Here is a 13153-nt window from a genome sequence, read left to right as displayed (position 1 = left end):
GATTTAACTTTTTTTTTAGATTATTAAAAACTTTCAAAAATCACATAAAAAATTGATTTAAATTCAAATAAATATATGCATTTTAATTTCTGCCCTCTCTTATTTTTTTTATCCGTTATACACACTTTATCTTGTAATTAGAGAATCTCAGACGATCATTGTAATGCTTAAAATTAGTTGACAGGTGTATGTGAATGTTTTTCCAAATATTGACCTGTTCATGGGGAAGAAAATATTATCTTATTATTCCATGTGCGCCGTCATTAAAGGCAAGAAAAAGAAAAGGAAATTAAAGATAAATAATTAAGCATATGCTCTTGGAAAATAAGCAAATAAAAAAGGAAATAGATTTCCTTTTCATAGTTCCCAATTTCTCATAATATATTTAACGTGCCGCTATATGCATGTGCTGCCCGGGAGATAGATTATTATATTATATATTTAAAACTGTAAGAAATTTTTTACTTTAAAATAATAGATCAAGTAAAAAGAGTACATATTTTTTCCCTCTTAACAACATAATTTAAGATATTGGAATTCACGCATTCAATTCCGATCTTGTGCAATAGTAAAAATATTTGTTTTTTAATACGATGATATTTATTTGAGTATTATTAAATTATTAAAAAAATATTTTTTATTTTTAATATACTTAATAAATTTTAGTGATAAAAATAAAAATACTAAAAAAATAAAAAATATTTTTTTTAAAAAAATTATAATTTATATTTTTTTTAAAAATTTGTTTTACTTAAAAAATATTTTTAGCATAATAAATAATTAAAAATATTTTTATATTATTGTATTTAAATATAATTATTAAATAAAAAATATTTTTATCTAAGATATTTAAATATAAAATTAATTTTATTTTTTTTAAAAATCACTTAAAATTTTTTTTTTATAAAAACTCACCGGAACAAACACTTATATAAGTATGTTGATCCATTGCCATTTGATATAAGAACATTAATGACTCACTTTGTCAAGTAATTTTCATAGTCAACTTTATGGACTTCCACTATATGTGTTATATCTCCACATGTAAATAGTTTGTTTGAGATTCATAGAGCCAACTTTGTTCATCCATTACCGAAAAATATGTATGTTTACTGTGTTAGCTCCAAAAATCTCTCGAATAAAGTTTGGATGATGATAAAACATATTTAATTATAATAATTTGAAAAGAGGAGTGCTAGGGGACAGCAACGTTTGTGATTTGTAGCTATCAAATAGCTATCAATAATGATTTTAATGGTGTGAGATTTCATCCAATGACTCACTTTTCTTTGCTGGTTACATGCTGGTCAGAATTTGGAAGAGTTGCTGGCCCCTAGACTTTTTCAATTTGAAAATTTCATAGCACGAGAAAATTTGAGAAAAAAAAAATTGAAAAATCTTAGATTAGTGCAATTTAAGTTAGTTCTTGGTCTGAAAAAGTTTGATAAAAGAATATTTAGAGGTGTTAGATCTAAGTATCTAAATTGTTTGAGTTGAGAAGGATAGTCAAAAACTATTTTATATGTTGAAGGACATAGTTAAAATAATCTCAATAGTTGTTGGGAACTAGATATAGACAAATTAGAGTATTTAATTTAAACATATTTAATTTGAAAAAAACTAGAATATAATAATGATCATTTTAGTCTTCAAAGTTACATGAATAAGTGAATTTGATTCTTGAAATTAAGAAGTGATAAATTTAGTCTCTAAAATTGCAAAATGCAACTTCCATCTATTTTACACATTTTTTATAGAGATGGAGAGAAAAATGGTGTAGAACGCAGTTATGGAGTGTATGAGTATTTTACGCAACTGTGATGTCAGGAACAAAAATCGGACCGTCTGATTTTTTTTATACAAAAATCGGACCCTCCGATTTGTGTTTAAATAATTAAAAAAAATTTAGAATGTACAAATTGGACAGTCCGATTAGTTTAGCCAAAATTCAAATTCTCTCTCCCACACAACTCGGACTGTCCCATTAGAAGGCAATTTTTTTTAACAAAGAAATCGGATAGTCCGATTTCTTTTTTTACTGTTTCAAAACAAATTGTCTCACATCTATGTCTAGCACCTATATTCTTCACATCCACACACAACACACACGGTGCTGCCATATCGAAAAAAATGAGCCTCTATTTTATATGATGCATTTCCACTTTTATCATTAGTCCCCTTTATTTTATGACACAACATTATATATATCAAACTTTTTGATAGCTAGAAGATAACATCTCATTATCAATGAATACTTCTTAATCAAGAAAAATTATATTATTGAGCATAGTAACATGCATGGGTTATATTATTGAGCTTTTAGTTACTAATAATTTATAATTCACATTCAGATTTGTCAAATTCATTTGTATGCATGCCATGAACCACAAAAATGGAAGCGTGAGTTAGAAGCAGGAAGAAAGGAAGAAAGAAAGAATGTGTATATAAAAGTTCAGACGTGAAGAATGCAATTATACAAATCATTAAATTGGCCACATCTATAATAATTGATCTTCCTTTTTTAGTGCTTGACATTTTGCCTCAAATATCTTACCAACCATGTCATACTCGGAATCGTTCATAATCAAATAACTCCAATCACATAATGGCATAATGTCACTTTGACAGACACCAAAAAATAATGTCACTTTGAGTGAATATTACCCAACACTTATATTAATATTAACTTAATTAAATTGATTTAAAATAATAAATTTTATTGATCATGTAAAGTGCTTATTCAAAATAGCTTTTGGATGATGAGCAAGTATTGGAATCATTTCATTTTCACAAACCAGCTTTCTAGCACTATTCTAAGGAATTATTTGTGGAGACATTTTTTTATTATTTTATATTATCGTCTATATCTTCACCTAGAGAATCGAAGATATGTAATTAAAAGAAGTATGGTTTTATGAACTTTGCTTATTAGCGCTCGAGTCAAGCTAATTTAAAAAATGTCAAGTGTATACTAAAATTAGGTATCAAAATCAATCACGGTATTTTTATACATCAAATATCGGCATCCAACCCACTCAACCATCACCGAACTACTATCACTACAAAAAAATCGGCAAATAATGACGGGTTTTTAGCGACGGTTTTCAAAAATCGCAGCTAGATAAAATCTGGCTGTGGTTGTTGCAGCAGATTAAGAAAGGACTTCCAAAAAATTGTTATTTTGCGGCGGTTAATGCGGTAGTCAATACCAAATACTTTGTTAACAGTAGTTTTCTTCCAACTGTCACAATATGTTTTTAACTCGAATTTTTTATGTTTAAACATCGCCCTACCTCCATCAATTTTTTCACCACTCTCATTAAATCTCTTCCTCTCTTGCTCTGTTTTTCTTTCATCACTATCACATTCTCTCCTCTACGCATTCCCCTGTTTTTCTTCTACACAATAAATTCAAATGTCTGCATTTTAATTCACTTGTCTTAATCATTTATTCTCTTTACGTACATTTTCTACTCATTCCTTTTGTTTTATTTATTTATTTTTTTTTTGGCTACAATAGCTTTGACGGTTAATTCAACGTGGTAAACTAAATTTGCAATTGAACCTTTTTCATTAAAACTAAAGTCTTCTTTTTCCAATCTACTACTATATGATAAACTTAGTTGTTTCATTAAAAATCCAAGTCCCCAACTCATCGAATAATAGATCCCACATACTATATAAGCCATTGGAAAAAAAAACTACATTCTTTGAACTATCCTTTGGATGAGAAAAAGAAATTGTTGATTCTAATTTCTAATTGTGTTTATGAAAATCATGCATAAAATGTCTTTTTCACTTATTTTTCACTCTCGATCATTTCATTATAGAATACAATCTCCTAAACAATTACCAATATATTGTTATGAGTCTTGAGTTTTAAATTCGTATGTAGTGAAGAAGGACTTTGACCCCAAAAAAAATATTAAATAAAAAAATGATGCGTATTTGATCATACTAAAATGAAGATCTAAACATCTCTTTGAACAATTCCTTTATATGGTTTCGCATTTGAACTATAAAACGAGCTTTAAAAGAAGCAAAGTATGGTGATTGATGTAAGCTTAATATCTTGGATAAGAATCTCAGAACCTGGAGCCAAAAAATCACTACCCAATCAAAAGGGAACTGCTGTATCAAAATTTGACAACCTAATTTTATCAAAATTTTCTCCGACTTGATGCAAAACTTACAAGCCATTATCAGTTGGTCAATGAATTTGAACGAGTTCAATGTCATAAGCCACCCACAAATTCCGCAGTACTTTCTCCTATGCCTCAATGTTCCCTTTACTTTTACTTTTACTTTTACTCTTTCCTTTCTTAACCTTTTCCTCATTTTGATTTCCATTGGAAAAGTCATGAGCACCATCCTCCACACTCCTGCATTAGAATTATTAGAGATATTAAAGTATAATATTAGTGGAATAGGTTAGGATTAGGTTAAATATAGTTGGAATAGTGAAAGGTTAGTAAATTAGGTGTGTTTAGTAGAGTTGTTAGTGATTATTATATAATTTGATTATCAATATATATATATATATGTATATCATTTGTGGTATCAGAACATAAGATTTTCATACAATACCTTCCATTTCGTTCAATATATGTGTTTATAACTTGGTATCCCGAGCCAATTTTTTTTCAGTTAGTGCAGCAACTTTTCTTTCTTTTTCGACTATTTTTCCCTTGTGTTATTAGTTCAACCATCTCAGAAGCTACTATACGTCGTTCTGAGTTGAAAGAACGAAACACCATCCGAATTAACCACCACTCGCACACTCACGCGCTTCCTTATTCTATGCTGTCGCAAGTTGTTGCACTACCTTTCCCATTCTCACGGCAGCGTTTTCGCACTCCATTTTCGTCATCTTTCCAATGTTTTTGAGAAATCTTCACCACACCATTGTGTTTGACTCACTATTGCAAGTACAAAGAGCAAAACTTCATTGTCGTCTACTAATGTTGACAAAACCTTTGCCAAAAAATTGGAAGATTGAGATAGTAAGAATCATCAAATTATTACTTGGTTTCGCAACACATCTATGTTTGGCATCCGCCTTCAATTTGGACGTTTTGAAACTGCTAACGAGGTGTGAGATCATTTGGCAAAACACTACACCATTTCTGATCTTTCATATCAATATCAACTGCTTAAGGAACTTCACAACCTTAAGCAAGAATGTGGTCAAGCTGTTTATGATTTTCTAACACAGATTAAACGCATTTGGGATCAATTGACCTCTTGTGAACATGTTCTTAAAGATGCTGCTGATGCTAAAGCTTACGAGGATTATCGCAATCAAACACGTCTAATTCAATTTCTCACGGCACTCATGGATGATTATGAGCCAGTCAGAACATCTCTTCTTCATTAAAGTCCTTTGCCTAACCTTGAAGATTCTCTTTCTTGTCTTAAGTCTAAAGAAACAAGTCTAGGGCTAACTCGATCCAAAACTGGTGCTATCCTTGCAATTACCGACAAAAATTGCAAATTTTGTCAAAATTGTAGTCATTCTAGTCACCTTCTCCCAGATTATCCCTCCATCAAACATCGTAAATGCAAGCAGAAATGTCATATTGCCTCCAACTGTTTCATCTTGTATTGTCACTACTGCAAACAATTAGGCCACTTAATAACTACTTGTTCTACTCGTCCACCTCGTCCAGATCAGAACAGGTAATATCTCGCTCTAATGCTCCCATGCCCGTGCCTGTTATTGCAACTGCTACCGCTAATGTATCTACCTCATTGACTTATGGTAGTCCATCTTCTGTTTCTCCATCCGATATTAAGTTTTTTTCTTAAGCAACTCTCATTCTCTGGTAATATTTTTGCTGCTCTATCCACTCCTCCAAATAACTCTAAATGGTATTTTAATTCTGGTTGTTTTAATCACATGTCAGCTATGCGTTATGTTTACTCCTCTTTGTCTACCACTATAACCGCACCGTCTATTCACACTGCTGACAAATCCTTTATGTATGTAAATCATAAATGATTTGTCACACAGTCTGATCTTCACCTACTTGATACTTATTTCATTTCTATATTGAAGTTCAATCTTATTTCTGTGGGTTAATTAGTTGAACTTGGTTTCGAGGTCAATTTTTCTATTTTGGGATGTCATGTGCAGAATCCTCAGACGGAACAAATCATCATGACTAGATATAAGATCAGAAGATTGTTTGAACTTAGAAATCCTCATGTTCCCTCTACCACAAACTTTTGTGTTGTTTCTCCTCCATCCACACTTCACTTTGGCACCGTCGTCTTGCTTACAGTTCATTAGGAAAATTGCGTCCTCTCATGTCTAAGGGAGTATTAGGATCGATCAATAATGAGTTTTTTTATTACATTTCTTGTCAAACTGCAATACAATCAACTTTATCTTTTCATAATAATTCATCTTTTGCTTGTTCTACTTTTGATCTTATACACTCTAATGTTCGGAGGCTTGTTCTCACAACTTCTATGGGAGGAACTTGATATTTTGTTATATTTATTGATGATTATTTACGCTTTACTTGGGTCTATTTAATGTCTAATAGACATGAATTGCCTCAGATTTACATCAACTTTGCTACTATGGTTAAAACACAATTTTCCAAAAGCATTAAAGTTTTTTCACGTGACAATGCAATAGAATACTGTGACTCCAAACTTCTAAACTTTCTTATTGAATACGGCTCCGTGTTTGAGTTTTCTTGTCCTAGAACGTCTCAACAAAATAGTAGAACTGAACGCAAACATTGTCACATTCTTGATTCTTTTCGTGCAATGCTTCTTTTCTCTTCTTGTCCTAAACGTGTTTGGGGAAAAGCAGTTCTCACCACTGTCCATGTAATTAATCATCTTCCTTCTTCTGTTCTAGGTAATATCACTCCTTTTGAGCATCTCTATAATACTTCACCAGACTATAGTTCGCTTAGAGACTACAGTCGTGTCAATTTTGTTCTCATTCAACTCTATGAACATAATAAACTTGAACCTCAGACCCACCTATGTTGTTTCCTTGGTTATGACACTGATCATAAAGATTATCGTTGTTGGGATTCTATCTCAACGAATTCGTATATCTCATCGTGTATTCTAGAAACATCACATGTTTTCAAGTTTCTCTTCCTTTCAATCAATTCCTCCAACCCATTCACCTTTCTTTACAAATCCTTTTGTTAATCTTTTCTTGAGTAAAGAAAATACAGGCAATGTGACAAGTTCACCTCTTGAGCCGCCTGTTCATGCACCTTTTAATCGTCCAGGCTCGAACGATGATCCTACTCCTATAGTCCTTCCTCCTACATCCACTCCCAGCACTAGGATAAGAAATCAACCTTTCCATCGTCGTAATTATCATTATTTTGCTATTATCCTTCACATCCATAAACCTAGGTCATACAAAAAAGCCTCCAAAGATTTAAATTGGCAGAAAGCAATGCAGGAAGAAATTTAAGCCTTAGATAAAGCACACACTTAAAATTTGGTTGATCATTTTTATCAGAAAATTATGGGCAACAAATGGATATACAAAATCAAGATCGCTTTGATGACTATTGATATGTATAAGGCTCATTTGTTTGCTCAAGGATGCACCGAAGAGTATGGTAACAATTATGAAAAAACTTTGCTCGACTCACATGTGTTCAAATTCTTCTTACAATTATTGTAGTCAACAAACAATATCTAAGTCAGATGGATATAAAAGAATGTTTTTCTCAATGTTGACTTGAAAAAGAAAATCTACATAAAACCTCCTCCGGAATACTCTTGTTCTCCTAAAAAATTTGTCTCCTTCGCAAGGCACTCTATGGGCTTAGGCAAGCTCCTCGAAAATGCTTTGATAAATTTAGCAATACCGTTTGCAAAGTGGGTTTCACTTGTAGTCCTCGTGAGAATACTCTTTTCATTTACAAGTGACAAAGGTGAGGTGTTATTCTCCTACTATTATATGTTGATGACATCATCATTACTAGAAATGATGATGATGGGATCCTTAATCTCAAAACAAGCCTTCACCACCACTTTGAGATGAAAGACTTTGGATCTCTTAGTTATTTTCTTAGTCTTGAAGTTATCACTTACAATGATGGCATCTAATCTTTTTACTAGGGCTAGAGTAAGTGATAGTAGCACAAAAGCTACTCCTTTTGAATCGAATGTTTACTTTACTCCTATGGATGGAACTGCTTAGGATAATCCCACTCTTTTTGGTTGGTGGTCTTGTTTACCTAACTATTACTCGACCAGATATTGCCTATGTTGTTTATGTTAGCCAGTTCTTATCAACACCACACACTACTCATTATGTCGTTGTTCTTTGGATTCTTCGCTATATCAAATGTACTATATTTCAAGGTCTTTATTTTTCCACTCAATCTTCTTTAACCCTTCATGCATATTCAGATGATGATTGGGTTGGTAACCCCACTGATCGTCGTTCTACTACTGGATATTGTTTGTTCCTCGATGACCTTAATCTCGTGGCGTGCCAAGAAACAAACTTTTACCACTCAATTAAGCACAAAAGGAAAATATTGTGCTCTGGATGACACTTCTATTGAAATCGTTGCAATTCGTTGGCTTCTTAAAGATTTAGAGGCTATTCAGTCTTCTCCCACTAATCTCTATTATGATAATAGAAGTGCTATTCAAATTGCCAATAATGTCTTTCATGAGCACACCAAACACATTGAAAATGATTGTCAATTTGTACGACAACTTTTCATTGGTGCTATTCGTCCAATTGTTGAAACTATGGATCAGACAGCTGATATCTTTTCCAAGGCCCATCATCCTACCCGTTTTCGAAACTTAGTGTACAAGCTCAACATAGTCTCTTTATCTTCCACTTGAGTTTGAGGGGAGATATTAGAGATATTAGAGTATAATATTAGTGGATTAAGTTAGGATTAGTTAAATATAGTTGAAATAGCGAAAGGTTAGTAACTTAGGTGTGTTTAGTGGAGATGTTAGTGATTATTATATAATTTGATTATAAACACCTATATGTGTATCATTTGTTGTATCAGAACATAAAATTTCATATAATACATTACATTTTCTTTAATATCTGTTTATAACTAGAATTTTTACGAAGATGATTGCAGGGAAAAAGGTTAGAAGTTATCACATATCAAGGCCATTCACATTACATCAAGAAGACATAGAATACAAGAGAAGCTGTTGCTTCCCAGTTGAAGTGATAAGAATATCTTTAACAACTTTACCAAAGCACAAAAAGATAGAATAATTCAGGTCATATTACTCATAGAATTTGTCCAACTTTGTCTTGTTCACCGTTAAAAGTTACCAAAAATCATATTATTACTTTGCAAATTTATTTTTCCCACAAGTTCAGTTTAGCTTTAAAGCTCGTTAAAGTGTATTGACCGTCTGCTATATCAAAATCTAAGGAAAACGAGTGGACTTACCTTTCACCTTCAAGATGTAAACCTTTGTTTGTTTGTTCTTTCTTTCTCCTCTTTGTTTTAGCTTTTCCAGCATCCTCTACAAATTCAGGCAGTGCAACAGCAGCTACAGTCTCAACATCTCTATTAATTTGCCAGTCCATTAGATGACAAATTTTATTTAAAAATAATTTTGCACTACTAATAATACCAAATAAGCACTATTTGAGATCTCTCTTTTGCATAACCGGAAGGATAAGTGAGTTGATATTGTAAATGTACAAAGCATAGGTTATTATCAACTTCTCAATTAATGCATTCAATATGTTGTGGGTTTATACTAACAAAAAAGTGTACTAACTAGCATTAATTATAAAACAATGGATAAAGAAAAACTCACTCATTAACTGTAGGTTGTTTCATGTGTTCCTTTTGCCGCTCTTTCCTTTTCTTCTTGGGTTTTTCATCTTGTACATGACCAGCCTCAGAGGAGGGCAGATTTTTATCCACAGTTTCAGTTTGCTTGCTGGATATATGTGACAGAAAAAGATCAATAACCAAATCAGAAACCTTTGCCGCTAACACAACAAATTTAAGTACATGGAAGACATACAAACTCACTCATCATTAGCACCATCCTTGATTTGTTCTTGCCCTGTGAGAATATCCAGGGTCACCTCAATTTTTGGCTTATCTTGCTCACTTTTATCTAGATTTATAGAATGTCCATTAGGGGAACTCTTGGTTTCCTTTTCCTTCTTTTTCTTTTTTGATTTTTTAACATCCCCAACATCTTTCTTTTTGTCTGACAGAGCTGCTTCCCTGTTTCATGGAAACAAAACTCATGAAGGAAATAAAAAACTAACAAAAACTTAAAGCAGAGAAAACAAGCATGGACACATATTATAATATAGAATTATTTATATCACCTCTGCATCTGGCTATCTTGAATAACATTGTTAGTTTCAAAAGTTGTTTGAACAATACTATCGCCACCATCTTGATCATTCTTGTTACTTGCATTAAATGCTTCATCATCACCAGTTTTGTGGTTTTCTTCGTCGAAGATCTTTCGACGTGATTTAATCTTGAAAGTAGGTGAAATCAGCAGGCTATCTTCAGAAAGGGACAGCATCTTATCCACAGTTTCAGTTTGCTTGCTTGATATTCGAGACAGAAAAGAGCAACAACCAAATCAGAAACCATTGCAGGTGACATTGAAAATTTAAGTACATGGATGACATAACAACTCACTCATCATCAGCGCCGTCCTTGTTTTGTTCTTTTCCTGCAAGAATATCCTGGGTCATCTTGTCAAATTTTGGCTTATCTTTCTCATTCTTATCTAGTTTTATGGATTGTCCATTAGGGGAACTTTTGGTTTCTTTTTGCTTTTCCTTCTTTTTCTTTTTTGATTTTTTAACATCCCCAACATCTTTCTCTTTGTCCGACACAGCTGCTTCCCTGTTTGAAGAAACAAATTCATGAATAAGGTAAAAAAAAAAAAAAAAAAAAACTTGCAAAAGATTATAGCCAATGAAAGCAAGCATGCACACAAACTATAATTTATAATTGGTGACACTCACCTATCCCTCTGACTATCTTGAAGGATATTGTCAGTTTCCAAATCTGTTTGAATATTACCATCACCATCATCTTCGTAGTTCTTGTTCCTTGCATCAAATGCTCCACTATCACTGGCATTAATTTCGTCATCTGAGATCCTTTGGCGAGCTTTAACCTTGTAAAGAGATGAAATCAGCAGGCTATCTTCGTTATCACTTTCTTTCATCTGGTCATCCATAGTATCATTTACAATTATTTTTTCCTCAAAACCCCCATCACCATCGTCATCTGACTCTACTGAATAATACTTCTTCCTAAGCCGTCCAAATTTGCTTTTCTTACCTTCTGGTTTGTTATCATCAGAAGCTTCCTCTGCAGTCACAACAGAAACAGTCATGCAGATATCAAACCAATCGAGTTTTAAAAATCTACCTACCTATCAATCGGCGAATCATCTCTGACATGTACAATAATAAAAGTGATGTCACATGTGGTTATGAAACTTAATCATTGGTGAATATCAAAAGACATTGGAATAATTGAAAAAATAATGAAAGATAAAAAGGCACTGTTTTACAAGAATTAATATCAAGTGAAGAAAAGTGGAATGAAACAGTAACAAACACAAGCAAAAAATTAAGAAGGATGAACATTGAACGTGCCTCCATTGGAAATAGGAGATGGCGGGAAAACCTCCGGATTAGGATCATCATCAATAAAACTATCGTCCAAATCATCTTCGTCGCTGAAATCCGACCTCTCATTCTCTGTATCAGCAATATCCTCCCCGTATGACTCTCTGTCGATAGTAGCTGAGGAAACAAGAAGCATTTTTAAAAGAAAAGGAAAAAAGAAAGGCAAATGCAGTTGGGGAGTGAAGGATACGAAGAGTCTCCATGGAAGATGGCTGTACGAGAAGTTCTGCCAAGATAGTAACCGCAGAGATGAATGCTGCGAGCTCCGATGACGGTGAAGACAACTTGATCGACTTCCTCAAGCTCCAAATTCAACTGCAATGACTCAGTGCTTCCAGGATAGAGAGAACAGAGATACACGGGGCTCCTATTGCCTACGTTACACTGCAGCGTGCTTCTTGTGGTCGCGCTACCGAACCCTAATGTAGCCTGAAAAAATGAGAATGAGGTTGCTTGAATTGGAGCAACTAAAAATACAAACGAAGATGTGTTACCATTGAAATATGGAGGCGTCCTTTGGAATCATCATATTTATGGATAAAAGGCCTTCCAGATTTGACCTCCACTCCTACATCCACCAACAAGTCAAAACAAACAGTTGAACAGCGTCGCAATCGCAGAAAAGAACAATCAAGAGTGAATTAACTTAACTTACCCCAGAATGCCATGTCTTTTCCGCGTTTCTAAAACCCTAAGATGGGTGTTTAGAATGACTTTGAGCCAGGAAAGGCTGAGGGTGATGACGAAGGTGATCAACTGCTACTGTGGGCCTATGGATTTTTTTGTGAAGGGAGGGTTTGAGGTGATTCAGAAAATTGAACGCCACATTCATAGAGGAATAGTAGCGGTATGAAAATGCAAAATATCTCCCGCACCCGCCTTAGCGGATTTTATTTCAAATTTTCAAGAATAATTACTCAAATTAATCTCTAAACATTTTAAAATTGAATATTTTAGTTGTTAAACAAAATTAATACACAAATTAATTTATAAAATTTTTATTTTGACAGAGTAATTATCTTTATCAATTTCTAAGAATTTAAAAAACGAATATTTTATTTTTCAAAAAGATTAATAAATAAATCAATTTTTAATATTGTTTTTTATCAGACATAACAGTCCTTCGTCCATTTTACTTTTATTATATGTCGATATTTATTATTATTAATTTAGTTTTATGCATGTGCACAACAATACTAGCATATTAATACACTTTTTTCGTTAGAAACAAAGGTGAATAATGATGTTTTGAAATCCAAATTAAAATATTTTCTTTTAATACAAACATATTTTTTAAAATATGACATCTTTTGATTATATTAAATACAAAATTATCAAATAGTTTCAACCTTAAATTTCTTGTAGAATAATTTCTGACGTGTACATCATCTCGGAAATCAAAACCGACCTAAGATATTGGCCACAGGGTACAAACCGCAAACGGTAACTTCTGACTGAGTCAGGCTTATCTTCCAATCATGATTT

At 32.8% G+C, this 13153-nt stretch overlaps 1 protein-coding gene across 5 annotated transcripts; it reads right to left on the bottom strand.

The window, feature by feature from the left end:
- Positions 1 to 4120: 4120 nt before the first annotated feature.
- On the bottom strand, positions 4121 to 12542 carry LOC112740845 (uncharacterized). Of its 5 annotated transcripts, none has more exons than XR_003813309.2 (11): positions 12324 to 12542; positions 12163 to 12236; positions 11859 to 12097; positions 11636 to 11772; positions 10994 to 11345; positions 10662 to 10871; positions 10337 to 10567; positions 10029 to 10229; positions 9808 to 9933; positions 9432 to 9534; positions 4121 to 4382 (listed from the first exon to the last, which is right to left on the bottom strand). XR_003813309.2 is itself a non-coding variant. In XM_025789504.3 (11 exons), the coding sequence occupies exons 1-11, from the start codon at positions 12334 to 12336 to the stop codon at positions 4271 to 4273; spliced, it is 1815 nt and encodes a 604-aa protein (XP_025645289.1). In that variant the 5' UTR covers positions 12337 to 12542; the 3' UTR covers positions 4121 to 4270. The 5 variants fall into 5 exon arrangements, 1 of the variants encoding a protein (XP_025645289.1); XM_025789504.3 differs by having other exon boundaries at positions 9432 to 9551; XR_003171304.3 differs by having other exon boundaries at positions 4143 to 4382; positions 9432 to 9507.
- Positions 12543 to 13153: the final 611 nt, after the last annotated feature.

This window comes from Arachis hypogaea, chromosome 14 (genome assembly GCF_003086295.3).
Source record: "Arachis hypogaea cultivar Tifrunner chromosome 14, arahy.Tifrunner.gnm2.J5K5, whole genome shotgun sequence".
Lineage (NCBI taxonomy): Eukaryota > Viridiplantae > Streptophyta > Magnoliopsida > Fabales > Fabaceae > Arachis > Arachis hypogaea.
This window is presented reverse-complemented; position numbering and strand designations above follow the sequence as displayed.

What these genes read in the sequence shown, in the direction of transcription:
- LOC112740845 (XM_025789504.3), bottom strand. An exon ending in ATCTTCCATGGAGACTCTTC is followed by an intron (nt 11,773 to 11,858) that starts GTATCCTTCACT and finishes TACTATCGACAG; the next exon opens with AGAGTCATACGGGGAGGATA. An exon ending in CAAGATAGCCAGATGCAGAG is followed by an intron (nt 10,230 to 10,336) that starts GTGATATAAATA and finishes TCCATGAAACAG; the next exon opens with GGAAGCAGCTCTGTCAGACA.